At 43.8% G+C, this 16,858-nt stretch overlaps 1 protein-coding gene across 1 annotated transcript in view; it reads right to left on the reverse strand.

Moving 5' to 3' along the window:
• The window catches only part of LOC147716746 (dehydrogenase/reductase SDR family member 4-like), a 243,109-nt gene extending 227,059 nt beyond the window's left edge, over positions 1–16,050 (reverse strand). Inside the window, exons 1-2 of the mRNA XM_086919775.1 lie at positions 15,946–16,050; positions 15,754–15,788 (exon numbers count right to left, since the gene is read on the reverse strand). Coding sequence (XP_086775901.1) covers positions 15,754–15,788; positions 15,946–16,050 — 140 coding nt within the window. The remainder of the gene's footprint in view (positions 1–15,753; positions 15,789–15,945) is intronic.
• Between the last annotated feature and the right edge of the window lie 808 nt (positions 16,051–16,858).

A 16,858-nucleotide genomic window follows, 5' to 3' on the forward strand; every position in this document is an offset into this window, starting at 1 on the left:
TGTGTGGCCCGACCAGACCTCTTTATATGTCCTCCATGTCTTCTCTCTGAAGAATGCAGCATGCTGTCCGGAGGAGCCACCAGCAGCAAAAATACTCCTGTGTTTGAGGAAATTCAGCATTTGTGATTAGATATCCCCCTTCTTTATGCAGAATAAGTTTAAAGTCAGGGGATTATGGTGGCTTCCGATGCTTCCTTGAGCCTGCCAGAAGCGCATCGGAATCCCCCCACGGGTTTCACTCCGACTGCCGCGTCATCCTAATACGGCAGTTGCACTGAAACCGACGATGTCGGACACTAGTTCATCAAAAGAAAGCTCTCAAATCACACTCCAGAGCAGCATTTCTTAACATTTTGACTTCTGTGGACCTTACTCCATCATTCCTGGAATCCGGTGATGCCCCAATGAGTCTTTATTGGAGGACAGGAACCCCGGCCTTTGCGATTTCAATGATTTGAACCTCAAAATAATACACAACATTAAAGAAACAAGTATACTTCAAATACATAAATTCAGCATTTTTTCAATTCACAATATAGAAAAATCATAATTTAATGCAAAGGTTGGAGTGTTTCTAAATGTAGTTTTTAATTCTTAAAGATGAAGTAATATGCCAAACTCTAGTACATCACTTTGTCTTTTTTGTTCCAAATACATGGTCTTTTATGTCAGCACTTCAATTATCCCATATTCTGTTTGCAGTATTTGTGCCTTTCCATTCAATCACCCTAAGGATACTAAGTTATTTTTTAAGGGGTTACCTGAAAAAATGAAGAGAAGGAGGGTGTTTCTGGTTGGGGGAGGTATGCAAGCAAGCAGGAGCCATAACTCTAGTCAGGGTAAGCTAGATGCACACTAAAAGATAGCCTATGCTCACCTTCTTGTATCTTGGCACACAACAGTCAGGCAGATCTAAAGAAGAAATGTGTGAAGTATTTGTGCAAAACAAACACACACAGAGTAAGTAACACAATGAAAACCCCATAAAAATACTCCACCTAGGTTTTGAAAAATAGAGAATGATTTTATCAGTAAAAACAAGACAAAAATGTCAAAAAAACAAATAAGTAGAACTGGAGTTATTAATTTTCTAAAGAATGCACCAAAATTAGTGCTTAGAAGTCAATAGTGCTAAGGGGTTACTTGAGGACACGCTAGACCGGGGTAAATAGGAAGTACAGGCCGACCGCGGTTCAGGGCAGGCCAGCTACAGGACTCACACAGGTTCTGCTGACAAAGTACTTTGGATGGGACAATTGTTGATGTCGAAGACTCGATGTGAGAAGCAGGGGAGGATATGCGTCATCGTCGATGCAGGCAATACATCAGTTTTGAGTTACGCAGTTGGGGAGGGCTTCGGTGTACAAGCCCTTATGATACAGGCGCTGCATCATTATCCAGTCCTGCGTCGTCATCAAGCCGGGATGTCCTCAGATCAGCACTACGTCAGCCTCAAAGGGCACTGCGACGGTTCTGAACGGCTCAAAGTCATCACTGTGTCGATTTTGAAGAAAAACAGCTAAAGAAACCCACGTCCAAGGCCCAGGACTGGATTTGCACATCAGGCAGGGTAGGACTCACAGATGGCAGAGTCCAGCAAAAGCGCAGGGTTGTAGGAAGTCTTTGATGGCTCTGAGTCTTCAGCAACAGGGGGCAAGCCAGCAAGCCCTTGGAGTCACTCTGGGTTCAAGTGAGATGGGTTAATTCCTTGTCCTCAGCAGGGCAGAGATCAGCAGGCAGCAGGACAGCTCAGCAAAGCAGAGAGTAGTTCCTTCGAAGCAAGAGTCAGGCAAAGTGACAGTCCTTATAGAACAGCAGTCTTCACTCCTGGCAGAGTTCTTCACAGGCCCACTAATGTCGTAATAATAATAATAACAAATGATTTGTAAAGTGCCTGTTTACTCCACTCAGAGTGTCCCCACATTAAGGATTCTTACTCTGGCTATAGAGGTCTAACTGCAACAACTTATCAGGAATTAGATCTGTTTAAAGTGTTCGATATTTTGGAGGCAAAAGAACTAAAGAGCTTCCTCCCATCTGTGTTTTCTTGACCAGGGGGCAGGGGTGGCTCCTCTGCTAAGGTGGAGGAGTGTCGCCCCACAGTAAAAAGTAAAATAAAATAACAGCTTGTTATTAACATTTAATTTTTCAGTACTCCTCTGTAGGGGCGGGCAGGCTGGACAGCCCACAGAGCGCAGGGAGGAACGGCTTGCACTCTCTAAGTGCGCATCATGGTTTGACTGGCCAAACCGTCATGCGCCCTTTGCATGTTCTCCACCGGGCTGTGTTACACAGCCTCGGTGGAGAACGTGTCCAGGCTCCCAGTCCCCGTCTGAGCACCGAATCATGGTGCTCAGGTCAATCACAATGCTGCTATCAGCAGCTTCGTGATTTCCTAGGGAATTCTGGATGCCTGGGTGCTTCCGGTTCCTGCACCTGGAGTACTGGAAGTGGGCGATTAGGAACAAGAGGCAGCAGCTGGCAGGCAGGTAAGTGAATTTTAAAATGTTTTTTTTATTGTCTCCCCCCGTGACCCCCCCCGCCCCCCCCCCCCCCACTGTCGTTAAGTAGCAGCCCCCACTGCCAGAGGGATCTCAACAAGTGAGTCCCCTGCAGACCTCAAATTTCTTCCAGGTTCATATGGTTTCACTAATGAAGCCAGATATCGGGGTCCTTTCCTATGTAGAATTTTGTGACAGAAACACACAGTGGCGGCTGCTCCGCTAAGGCAGAGGAACGATGCCCAACTGCTCAAAATGAAAAATAAAATGATAATAACTTAAAATTATTATCATTTTATTTTTCCTATTGTAGTCAGTGGCTGAGCAGAGCAACGGGATGAGTGGTCTGCACTACCTAAGTGCTCACAACTGTTTGGTTGGCCCTCTGGGGCCGGCCAAACAGTCAATCGCACCATGCATGTTCCCCACCAGGCTGCATTACGCAGCCTGGTGAGGAAAATGCACAGGCTTCCTGTCCCCATCTGAGTGTTGAACCATTGTGCTCAGACCAATCACAACACTGCATTGCAGCATTGTGATTGGCTCAGGGGAGCCTGTGTGCCTGGGTGCTTTCTGCTGCCGGATGGAACTGGAGACAGGAAGAAGGAAGATGAAGAGGACAGCGGGCAGCTGATCCAGGCAAGTCCTTTTTTTTAACCACCCCCGCGACACCCCACCTCCCTTGTCCGGTAGCAGCTGCTACTGGAAACACATAGCTTTAAAAGCAGTTCTTTTATGTATCGGAAGTCAATGAAGTTTCGTGAGGGATGAGCCCATGGATGAGCATCTAGGGAGATGGAGCAGCAAGCATGTGGCTGTATTATGCACTCTCTGAAGTTCACTTGCTCTATTTTGGGATATACCCAAATACAGCATCTTACAGTAGACCAACCTAGATATAACCAGTGCTTGGACTATCGATTTCCTAGCTGTTTCAGGGAGAAAACCCAAGATTTTGTTCAGTATTTACAGAATGCCAAAGTATTTTCCAGCTACGCTAGAAGCCTGGCTACCATATGAAAGGTTAGCATCGAACCAAATGCAGAGATTTTTAACTTTTGGCCTAGGGTTAGGCACTGGTCCGGAAACGTCTGGCAACCATGCAGTGGACCAGATAGTGTGTTGCTTTCCTAGCACCAGTACCTCAGTTTTTCTGGCATTAATCTTTAAGCTGCTATTGTCCATCCATTCTGCTAACTCAACTAGACAGGATCTAATCCAAGCTGCAATAGAGTAATGAGCTGCGTGGCATTGGAGTGTGATACGATGTTGAAACCTTGATGCTCAATGACATCTGCTAGGGGGCGCACATGTAAAGATTGAACAAGTTAGGGCACAAACTTAAGCCCTGTGGCACCCCTGCTACAGCGGAAAAATCTCAGATGAAAAGGGTTGCTGAGCCACCTGGAAGGTGCGGTTCTGAAGGATGGAGGTCAGACAGCGTAGCGCTAGATCAGTTATACCACATTTCCATAGCTGTTAAAGGAGAAGGCCATGAAATAAGGTATCAAATGCTTCACTTAGGTCCAACATAATCCATACAGCTGTGTTGTCACCATCCACAATAGTTCTGAGGGATTCAGCAGATAGCAACAGTGCTGATTCCTTGCTATACTGTGGACGGAAACTTGACTGGGTCTCATGCAGTAAGTCCTGAGCTTCAATAAAATTCATCAGCTGAGTGTTAACATGCTTTTCAGCTAATTTAGAAAACAATAGACGGAGAGATATGGCCTTCAAATATTCCGATGTTGAAGGGTCCAGGGCAGGCTTTTTTCAGGAGCGGCACTGCTGTGGCATGTTTCCACCTTTAGGGCACCACACCATGTTCCAGAGACTTATTGCAAACTCTGGGTAGGATAGCCTCCAGGCCCAGATCCAGCATCAGAGGTAAGGCAGGATCGGCTGGTGAATCCAATTTCACTTTCGGCAGCAAAGCGCATAGCTCTTATATAATGAGTAAATTAAAACTAGAGAGTCCTGTATCAGATTCCAATGGTTGGAACCATGTTTTTGAGCATGGAGCGTCTCTAACTGTGTCTGGAAAAGTTGTATAGATATTGGCAACCTTATCAAGAAAAAACTGAGCAATCAAATTGCAACCCTCCGCAGAGGGGATGACGAACGGAGACACCCTTTCTAGAGAGGATAAAGATTTCACCATGAGAAAAAAGGTCTCTGGATACGTTTTGGGCTGACTCTATCTTATTAGCATAGAAAAGGCTTCATGTGACTTCAATCTGTCTATAGTAATCCCTCAGAGTCTTATGGTAAGTTTCTTTGTCCACAACATCATACTTTTTGCACCAAGGACGTTCTCATGCAAAAAAAGACCTGTAAGCGTTTAGAAGTTCCTCAATAAACCATTTGATGAAGGTTTCGCTCTTCTCACTAACCAGTCTGCCGGGGGCGCATCTGGTCAAGTGCTTCAGTAATCCAATTCTCTACTTGTTGATTTGTCACATCAACACACTCATTTAAAATTGGATGTTTCAAGGCCTCTGTGAAAGTTACAGATGTCACCCTGGTCCAGTTGTGCAACCTACTCTGCTTGCAACCATTCAGAGTGGGCTTGGAATATGTTAAAGCAACTTGAAAAGGAATAACAGTGGTCAGACCATATCACAGGAGTCTGAGTGCCCACTGTCACTCCAGCAGAATTAGAAAAAATTTGATTTAACATATGACACAGAACATGAGTGGGAGTGCATACCAGTTGAGTAAACTGGTGTGTTTTCAAATCCTCAATGAGAATAGAAACTAAACGGAATATGGAGCCACATCTGTCAAGCAACTCAGGACGATTTGCAGAATTGCCCCATTTGCAAACGTAAGAGCTGTCGTTTCAAATAATGCAGCAGGTGCAGTCAGTCAGAATGCAGGGCCCAATGGTAAAAATCAAGCTGCCAGCTTGGCAAGCCTTCTTCTCTTAGTTTCAAGCAGGCGATCTGAGAGGCTCTGCTCCTCTCACATATTTATTCAGTGTCCTCTGGGGTCAAGGGGGGGGAGCACTCCTGTCCAGTGGGGTGCAGGGCAACACTCCAGAGCATGACCACTTCCTCCAAAGTGTAGCATATTCTTCTCCCAGAAAGCACTATTCTTCTAAAATTCAGTATGGCTGAAATCTAAGCAGAGGAGCAAGAACTTGTTAAACCAACCTTCAGTATGGCTTATTTCCATAGCTCTTCTCCCACTGCCATCTGCAAATTCCTGCCTTATGCCTGCCATCAGGCTGAGTCAGAGACGCTGGTGGGTAGATGGCTCTGGCATTCCCTGCCTGTCCTATCCCCCTCTGAAACATCATGCTTTATGACCCTTCCCCCAAACACCTTTTATAAAGGCCTGATTATAGTTACATAACCCCCCACCCCTGGGACACCTAGGGGAGACTTTAGGGGTCCTGAATATGCTAAAATAGTGTAGACCCTCACTCTACAGTGCTCCTCGCGCCAAAGTCGATTTTGGGAGGAATTTTACATAACAGAACTTTACAAATTCAACATAACACTGGCCCTGGGCCTAGTTAGCAGAGGCAGGGACAGTCAGACTAAATTACCACCAGTACCAGTCAGCCAAAAAAATGGGGGCCAACACAGCACACAAGATAACTTTGTAAAATACACTTTAATGGGGTTTGATTTACATGCAAATGATATTTTCTTTACCCATTCCTGCTTCAGTTTCTCACATCATTTTAGTTAGGTGGTTTCCTTGGAGCAGAGTTATGTCAGGCCACATGGACCTTACAAATGAGAGTACTAACTTTCAGATTATATTATGCCTCAGACCATTCACATTGAGTGAAATGATTGTGAGGAGTGCACTAGCCTTTGGAGCCTGTTCGCAAACTCAAAAATAAGTTAACAGTGCTGTAGCCTTTTTGTACTTTGTTCTACATTTCAGTTAAATATATAACATTAATGTATATTAATATTTATCCAAATAATATTTTGCTTTTTATTAACCTAATAAACTTATGGTATACTTTAATACAGGGAGTTATCTGCCCCAGAGGCAGAGATCTCTACCTATGTGTGAACAGTAACTTTACACTAATCAATTGGGCTCCACCCCCTGGTTTTGGTGGACGGAGACACGTACACCTGCAATTTGAAGTAAATTTACACCTCTTCAATGGTGAATAGCCTAAAGTCATAAATGTACTACAAACGGTTGTGTAGTTACATATATAGATTTACATATGTGTAAGTTCAGAATTGTGAGTAGCCTCTGTGGTCCTTGTAAAACAGGGAGATTATTGTATATATTTATTAGTGCTGGATCTTCAAATATCAGTACTGCTCTAGAGAATTTCTATTTTATCCCACAGCAGTGCCTATGTTATCGGCACTTCTGTGGGATCAGCAAAGGAAACACAAGCCAATGACAAAAAAGTAATATTGTGGGCAGTTCCCACGCAGTTTTTAACGCCCCACCGCCACACTGTCAAACTCGTAATCAGCCTCTAACAGTGCCTAAGAGTGGTCCAGTGTTACCAGTGGCACAAGTATTACAGGCACTGCTTGCCTGAGCCATTTTTCTGTATTATGTCTTATCATATACGGCATGAGGTTATTTGGTGATCCTTTCCCCAGAAGATGGTGTTTTGTAACCTGTCTGACCAATGTCTTTGTCCTCAACTTTGTCTTATATCAGTAATTTCTTTGAGGACTTAGGGAGGTTCTATAGCACAAGGAGTTTGGCCGAGGCTCCTCTGTAGACGGCGTTTCCGTAGTCTAACCTGCTGCTAACGAGGGCCTGGGTGACCGTTCTTCTTGTTTCAGTGGGGATCCACTTGTAGATCCTGCGGAACATGCGGAGGGTGTTGAAGCAGAAGGAGGAGATGGCATTGATCTGTTTAGTCATGGAGAGGGTGGAGTCGAGGATGAACCCATGGCCGGTGGGTGTTGAGGCGGTTCCCAGTGCGGTCAGCTACCAGGAGTCGTCCCAGGCCGAAGGGGTCGATCCGAGGATGAGGACCTCCTCCTTGTCCGAGTTTAGCTTCAGTCAGCTGTTCCTCATCCATTCAGCTACAGCCTTCATTTCTTTGTGAAGGTTGGTTTTGGCAGTGTGGGGGTCCTTGGTGAGGGAGAGGATCAGCTGGGTGCCATCGGCATAGGAGATGATGTTGAGGTCATGCCGACAGGTGACGTGGGCGAGCGGTGCCATGTAGATGTTAAATAGAGTTGGGCTGAGGGATGAGCCCTGGGGTACGCCACATATGATCTTGGTGGCTTTGGAGCGCAAGGGGGGAAGGTGGACGCTCTGTGTTCTGCCGGAGAGGAAGGAGGTGGTCCGTCCAGGGCATTCTCTTGTGGGGCAGGTCATAGTCTGTGGTGGCAGACCATGTCGAAGGCGGCTGACAGGTCCAGGAGGATGAGGGCCGCCGTTTCTCCGTTATCCAGCAGGGACTTGATGTCTTCGGTGGCGGCGACGAGGGCAGTCTCGGTGCTGTGGTTGCTGCGGAACCCAGACTGGGAAGGTTCCAGGATGTTGTTCTCCTCGAGGTAGCGGGTCAGTTGTTCGTTGGAGCAGGGAGATGGGCCAGAAGTTCTTGAGGTCCTTGGGGTCCGCCTTGGGTTTCTTGAGTAAGGCGTTGATCTCAGCATGCTTCCAGCTCTCCGGGAAGGTTGCGGTCTCGAAGGAGATGTTGATGACTTTCTGGAGATGGGGTGCAATGGCTGTGCTGGCTTTGCTGAAGATGTGGTGTGGGAATGGGTCTGACGGAGATCCGGAGTGGATGGTGTTCGTGATCTTGATGGTGTCGTCGTTGTTGATATTGGTCCAGGAGAGCAGGCGGTTGGGGGTGCAGGTCTCAGTGTTTGTCGGGTGGTCGTGACATTGAAAGAGTCATGGATGTCTACGATCTTGCAGTGGAAGAAGGTGACCAGTGAGTCGCACAGGTCTTGCGAGGGTGGGACGTCGTTGGTGCTGGAGCTAGGGTTGGAGAGTTCCTTCAGAATGTTGAAGAGCTCTTTGTTACTGTGCGGGTTGTTGTCTAGGTGGTCTTTAAAGAAGGCCCTTTTGGCGGATCTGATGAGGTGATGGTGTCTGCGGGTGGCGTTCTTGTGGGCTGTGTGGCTGTCCGGTGTTCGTTCACGGATCCAGATCTTCTCCAGCTTTGGGCAGGTTAGCTTGGAGGCCCGGAGGTCTTCAGTGAACCAGCTGGCTTTCTTGTTGGTATGACTATTGGATGGTTTCTTGATCGGGGTGAGGGTGTTGGCACAGTCGTTGATCCACTGTCTGAGGTTGCGGGCGGCGGTGTCGGGGTCGGTGGGGTCGGTGGGTGGGCTCTGTGCAAGGGTGGTGATTAGCTGGTCTTCGGTGACTTTGCTCCAGCAGCGGCGAGCCATCTGTTGGGCGCGGTGGTGCGTGGTGGGTTACTTGAAGGTGAAGTGGATGCAGTGATGGTCAGTCCAGTGGAGTTATGTGGCGTGGTTAAAGGAGACGTGGGGGCTTGCGGAGAAAATGGGGTCAAGCCATTGACCGGCGAAGTGGGTGGTGTTGTGACGAGTTGTCTGAGTCCGAGGTTGGCTAGGTTGTCCATCAGGGTAGTGGAGTTGGTGTTGTTGTTGTTCTCGAGGTGGAAGTTCAGGTCCCAGAGGAGGATGTAGTCCATGGAGGCGAGGGCTTGTGTACTGACGAAGTCGGTGATGGAGTCGCTGAACTGTGATCGGGGTCCGGGGTTCTGTAGATGAGTTTTCCTCTGAGGGTGGTGCTGGAGTCGGTGTGAATCTGGAAGTGCAGGTGTTCGGCGGTGCTGAGGGTGTTGTCAGTGTTGGTCGAGACTCTGAGAGTGTTCCTGTGGACGATGGCGATTCCTCCCCCTGCTCTGTTGGTGCGGTCCCTGCGGGTGATCTTGTAGCCTTCCGGGACGTCTATGGCTATGTCGGGTGCCGAGGCGGGGTTCATATAGTTCTCAGGATGGTGACGTCTAGGGAGGTTTTGTCGAGTAGGTCCCAGAGTTCAACGGCGTGTTTGCGGTCGGAGCGGGTGTTGAGAAGGATGCATCTGAGGTGGTTGGGTTCTTTCCTGGTCAGGCAGCAGGGTGGGGTAGATGTTTGTGAAACTGCAGTTCTGACAGGTGAAAGCTCCGTGTGTGCGCCTCGGGGTGGCCAGGAAGCAGGTGTGTGATTGTTCGGTGTTGAGTGCTTGGAGGGTTCTGGCATCGTGGCGGTGTCAGGCTGCGTGGTGTTCGTGAGGTCCAGGGGTCCTGGAGAAGGCGAGGTCCATGCATGGACGGTAGCTACCCGTTTTCCCTACTTCCACCTCACTTATACCAAAACTACTACTAACTGCCCTACTGCCTCTCGTTATAAACACACCTCACTTCTCCCCCTGTAAAAACCGCCAGAAATCAACTCTAGAATTACAATGGGAAGCCGATTTTTATAACTCCTCTCCCATTCCACTATGGAACAAAATATGGCTTAAAATTCACGAGACATAATGTGCTGCTAAAACAACTCAAACTCATTTTTATTTACAATCACCTTCTAATTACTACTGCTTCTTTATATAAGTTTAAGAGTGCCATCTTGTTGGTCTTCCCTGCATCTGTTTCCTATATTAAACACATTTTATTTTAATGTTCCAACACATACCAATTTTGGTTACAAGTATTGAGACACATTAACTCAATTTTGAATGCTCATATACCATTGTCCTTCACCGATTTATGTTTAGGTACTTTTTTCTGAAGATGTGCATTGTTTTACTTTTAATATACAAATTGTAGATTTATTAATTGCTGTTGATGGAGCGAGGTGGGAAAACAAAATTTTGTATACCCCTTGTGAAATCATTTCCACATAACAATAACCTTTATTAATTGTGTGGTGTGGAAAATATTAACTAAAGTAGTATAGAATGCATACACATATACACGTGGGAATACTAATATGCTTGCATGAAGAAATATAACTAACTAATTAATGTTGTTGTTGTGATGTGAATTAATGCAAAGCTTCGAAATAAATAAAAACGGCATAAATGTGCTTTTTGTGCATGTTTTTGTGGCAGAAACCGAAGGATATGTGAGTATAAATTGCATCTATGTTGCTTGTTTGCTAGGTAAAAACTAACAGGAAAACCTTAGAATGGGGTGGGGGGTAAACAGAAGGGCTTTAGTTCCATAATAAACATTATTTTGTGTTTGTTACTATGATAGTTCCCGTTCTGGGCTGTGAGGCCTAGTGAAAATATGGCTGCTCTTTTAACTGGGAATAGACGATGAACTGAGCATGCGCAACCCAAGTCCGAGTTGAATGCGAGCTGCTTGTGCATGAACAAAGCTAGTTCAAGGCCAGTATGCCCTGGAAGTCCAGATGACTGCCAAGAGGATGGACGTTTGAGTTACTGAACATGGAAAAAGTACAAGGAGTTGCAAGTGGAGGATGTGACTAGGCTGCAGACTTTCTTAAACAAAGGACCCTTTATGTTTTAGCTGACACAACGGGATCGAATTTTAAAATGATGAAGTGATGCTCATCCACCCCAAATTTATCCAATCAGAAACCGAGTTTCTGTTGATAGTTACTTTTTAGATAGATAAAGTTAGTGAAATAGTGTATAAAAACCCTGACTTTACTTAAAAGTATGCTTCTTTTCGATTTCCTCCTGAAATGATGTCGGACTGCTGATTTTCCTGAGATGTAAGATTTTCTTGAATAAATGTTTGTTTCTTTGAATGAGAACTGAGCCTTACATGAGGTTATTAGTTAGGAAAGTTAGTGGAAAATTCATTTTGGGAACTATTGGTCTTTTGCTAAAACTTGTGTTCTGAAATCTAAATAATAATGTCTATTTCTGAGTCTTTTGAAATAAATGAAAATGACTATTTTAAATAAAATTTTCCTTTTAAAAGTTACTTTGAATAAAGAAATAATTAAAGCAAATAAACTGTCAGACATGCTAAACTTTGCTTTTAATAAAAATTAGATCAATGGAGAATTAAGCTGGTCTTGTATTTTCCTACGCCTAATTTTTACTAGCAGATTTGTCGACCATAATGGTTGGTTTGTCTGAATAAAAAGTCTTGTTAATGAACCATGGTAAAACTCATTTAAACTGCAGGTGTAAACAGTATCAATATTTGGTTTTGATTTAGACACTCCACCATGATACAGCAGCTCTCCTTTGAATTTCACAGATCCATGAAGTAGGATGTAAGTGTTTTATGAGAAACTTGCAGTGTTATGGGCCCCACTGATGAGTAGATGTATGATTTGGTACTCCAGGGAAAGGTGATATGGTTTTAGAAAATATTTCCGGAGTAGTGCTGCATCACTGTCAGATTTCAACAGATTACTAAAAATTAGATTTTTCTTTACATATTTCCTTTCAAGCATGGTGGCATGGTGTTTGTTAAAATTATAGACTCAATAGGGCTTATACTGTTCTAATGTCTCTAGCTATCTTGCGAAATACACTTTGGTCTCCAGTATAAATATGTTACTAGATTCCTCAGTTTTAAAGAATACCCTACAGCAACCCTTATCTAAAGAAGTAACTAAACCTCCTTCAGTATATCGTTATCCTAGTAGGCTTTCTATACCAGTAGTATGTTTACTTACTTGTTTATTTCATATGAACTCTAAGCTCTCAGAAATTCTACCATAGTTTAAGATTGAGCCAGCATCAATTAAATGAGTAGCGTTTGTTTTTTACTCTTGTTACCTTCCGTTCCCTTCCACCTTATCATATTTTACTACACTATTTCGTTATTATTCAATTGTATTCATTATATTGTTCTTATATCATATTGCGAGACTATTGTTTGGTTCTTTTTTTTCCCTATTCAATAACATAAAGGAGGTAAGGATGGGTCAGACGTATACTTAGGGCATGGAAGGTAGTTTATGGGCAGTCAAATGAACAGTAATTAGATATGGGAAAGGATTTGCAGCCATTTGGCTTAGAGGCAAAGGTATTTTAAGAGTGATGGGAGAGGGGTTGTTTTTGTTATCTCTACTTGCAAGGCCATTGTTGAAGGCTGTAGGTGTGATACCAGGCTGTATATTTTTGTAGCACAGACCAGTCACACTAAAGGGGCTTTTTTCGCACTAATGAGCAAGTCTGTCCTGCTTCTTCCATAGCGCCAATTTTAAGGAAGAGATGCCTAACTCCCCCTAAGGTAGGGACAGAGATTGTAGATTGTGACGTCCTCAAGCATCTGCACCACGGAAATTCCCGAGCTGTAGGTAAAGAGGAACCAGGCCAAACACGCTAGTGGAACACTCTTGGACGATCAAAGGGACAGTCTTTCAAATCTGTCCACACTTCATTTCAAGTGCCCATTCCCACAGAACCTCTCTGTAACGTCTGGTCGGTTCCCCTTTTCCGGGCCATGCCTATCCAAGTGCTGAATTAGGAGACACGCCATAGGATTCAAGTACATGCCAATTTGCATACTGTACTAACATACCATTCATTCTACTAGCACCTGCTGCTGTAGCACCTGGGGTTCCAACCAAAAATATTTATATATCAACAGACAAATCTGCACAAAAATGAATTGGTTTAGTGAGCTTCCTAAGTCAAACGCTCAGTTGAATCAATCAAGATTACCACTCAGGTAACCTATACACAACATAGTTCATATACAAATACCTGACACAAACCAAGGATTTATTTTGAAAAAACGAAGGAGTTTTAATGATTTACTCCATTTCGATATGCTGTTTTTATATACATTTATACAGTTATATACAATTGCAAAACTAACGGTAAAAAGGAGAGCAAACAGCTTCTAAAGTAGTGCAAGAAAATGAAAGAAGAGAACGTGATTGTGGTGAGAAGGGTGTAAGCCTCAAAAAGAATAGTGACACGTGAAAAGGGGGATTTTTTACAAATACAGCTGTACTTAGGATTCAGCTGATATCACAGAAAAAGCCACAATTAGTTGCTGTTATATTTTATACATTTATACAGTCAAGTAATGACATGTATAATGGTTTTCAAAAGTGGTCCTATCTGTACATAAAAAGAAAAAAGACGCCTTTCTTTTTATGTACAGATAGGACCACTTTTGAAAACCATTATACATGTCATTACTTGACTGTATAAATGTATAAAATATAACAGCAACTAATTGTGGCTTTTTCTGTGATATCAGCTGAATCCTAAGTACAGCTGTATTTGTAAAAAATCCCCCTTTTCACGTGTCACTATTCTTTTTGAGGCTTACACCCTTCTCACCACAATCACGTTCTCTTCTTTCATTTTCTTGCACTACTTTAGAAGCTGTTTGCTCTCCTTTTTACCGTTAGTTTTGCAATTGTATATAACTGTATAAATGTATATAAAAACAGCATATCGAAATGGAGTAAATCATTAAAACTCCTTCGTTTTTTCAAAATAAATCCTTGGTTTGTGTCAGGTATTTGTATATGAACTATGTTGTGTATAGGTTACCTGAGTGGTAATCTTGATTGATTCAACTGAGCGTTTGACTTAGGAAGCTCACTAAACCAATTCATTTTTGTGCAGATTTGTCTGTTGATATATAAATATTTTTGGTTGGGGCCACTGTTTTCAATATAACGTTATCTACCCAGGTCCCTGAACCTTTTTGGGTTACCCCATTTTTATAATGGGTAGCACCTGGGGGGCACATCTTCTGCTCTACTCGTAATCTATATATAAAAAACGAAAGTATGCCTGTTTGTCCTTTATGCATTACTACACCATTCATCCGATCGGCATGAAACTTTGGGAAGTTGTTGAGAACACTCCTGCGAAGGTTTCTGGCAAAAAAATGTTTTTTTTTAATAATTAAAAATAAATAAATAAATAAAAGTTGTTAAAAGTTGTTGAGTACACTCCCGCGAAGGTTTCTGGCAAAAAAAAAAGAAAAATGTGTTAAATATTAGCTCCACCGGCCCCCCAGGGCCTTCTTAATCTTTCCAATACTGAACGTTTACAGTTTCCGGTGCGACTCGCTTTTGAATGACCATCAACAAAGCACAAGGACAATCGCTGCAAGTGTGTAGACTAGATTTGGAGAATCCGGGCTTCTCACATGGACAACTGTATGTGTCCAGCTCATGCGTCGGAAAACCTTCTGATTTATTCGTGTACGCACCAGACGGAAAAACAAAAAATACCGTGTATCCACAAGCACTCGAATAAATAAACAGAATTAAAACAACACTTTAAAATGTTTTCCATATTAAAATGAATACGTTTCAATAAAAATGACACAATGTAAATTGAATGTTATCATAACAAGTTTCCCTAAATTTATTTTCTTCTGAGATCGCAGCAACGCGCAACGGGTAAGCTAGTCTATATATATAAAAACGGAAGTATGTCTGTCTGTCTGTTTGTCCTTTATGCATTACTACACCATTCATCCGATCGCCATGAAACTTTGGAAAGTTGTTGAGTACACTCCTGTGAAGGTTTCTGTCAAAAAATCTTTTTTAAATCGCCCCTCCAGGGTCCTCATAATCTTTCGAATACTGAAATAGACAGCGAATTTGTGAGCATTGTCAACAGTTATGACCCACAAACGGAAATCGATTGGTCAATCTACATCAGAAGCACAAAAGAAAAAGGCATTACGAGCTTCAGAAACAGACGAGCAACGGGAAGCAAAATTAGAAGCTGTTCTAACTGCTCAAGCCCGTAATTCTCAAACGAACGAGCAACGAGAATCAAGATTGGAAGCCGATTGAGTACGCACTGGTCAAGCCCGTTCTTCTCAAATTAACAAGCAATGAGAATCAAGATTGGAAACAGATCGATTATGCACTGCTCAAGCCCGTTCGAATGAAACAGGAGAGCAACGAGAATCAAGATTGGAAAACGATCAATTACGCACTGCTCAAACCCGCTCGAATGAAACAGGAGAGCAACCAGAATCAAGATTGGAAGCCAATCGAGGACGCACTGCTCAAGCCACACTTAGAAATGTTTTCAAAAATAAAATGGATAAGTTTAAATAACAATGACACAATGTACATTTAATGTTATCATAACGAGTTTCCTTGAATTTCCTTTTTTCTGAGAGCGCAGCAACGCGAGACGGGTAAGCTAGTTATATTTATAAATCTTTAACCCCCCTCTGGTCATTTTGCAGGAATGTAAATAATATTCTCGAAAACGCAGAAAATTCAAAGTATCTGTAAAAACTAAAAACATGCATTCATCTTAGCGAACTCAGATACTATGATGAGTGTTATATTTACTGCTTAGGGCATTTGGCCTCCTGCAGAGGACCTTTTTCATTGAGGTTTATTTCTCTCACCCTTGAGTGGAGCCGTTGATGATCGCCACTTTGTTCTTGTGGCCGGCAATCCCATATTATATGTCTCATGTCCGCCCCTGGGGTTTTACATCTCGCACAAATGCCTATGGCACCGGGGAAATTGCAGGCCAGCTGTCTAGCGGACCAGCATGCCTGACGGAGAATGTAAAACTGAATAAGTGTGAGTCGTACATTACAGGACACCTTATGCGGGTATATAAGCATGAGTAATATCCTTAATTCAATTTTGACACACAGATCTTTTAGTCCCAAAGTAGATTCTGTTGGAATACCCATAGCTCTTAGAACAGGATTGTCCAACATATGGCAACAAGTTACAAATCGACGGCTGGTTTTCAGTGATTTGCCTTTGGATTCACTTCATGCAAATGTATCTTTTGTGCATATCAGTTCTGGATCCGAGCCACCCGGGCCTGTTTTTAACTCCCCTGTCTTTGTGTTCTTTAGCTTTTCTAAACAGATTATCATAGCAGAACCACTGATTGCCCCCATATGCCACAGAATACTCCATAATACGCGACTGATAAATGGGTAACTCGGTCAACAACTCAGGCCTGCGCTCACCCATGATGGAAGTAAAAATTCCCCACGCTCTGCCCCAAGTACCAATGGTCTCGTCGACCTTAAAGGCGGCCATTTTTGCGCGCCAAACACTCGGATGCATGAGCTCCTTTTGACTCTTCACATGCTCGATCTCGTAATGGTCGGTAAGCAATGAAAACATGTTTACATATTTATCCGCCCAAATCAATTCCTTGATTTCTTGTGGGACGTGCTGGGCAATCTTCTCCTTTCGAGAAGGTACAGACTCCTCCCCCGCAATCGGCAATGGCCGCTTACCTGAAGTAGACCCCACGCTTGTCGTCGAACTTGGGCCTGCTGTACTTCCAACCGCCGGGACCTGTGGGGGAACAGAAGATGGCGCCTTTGCAGCCTCCCTAGATTCCCGCAGTTGCCTCATCACTGCCCGGGCGTCGTCAGCCGTGGCGCCCTCGCTATCGTTTCCCAACCACGCTGCCAATTGTGCCGCTAACTCGGGGGGCATATCCTCCCTGTTCGCAGGGGTGACCACCACAGGGATTGG

The sequence above is a fragment of the Lissotriton vulgaris genome, chromosome 5 (genome assembly GCF_964263255.1).
Source record: "Lissotriton vulgaris chromosome 5, aLisVul1.2, whole genome shotgun sequence".
NCBI lineage: Eukaryota > Metazoa > Chordata > Amphibia > Caudata > Salamandridae > Lissotriton > Lissotriton vulgaris.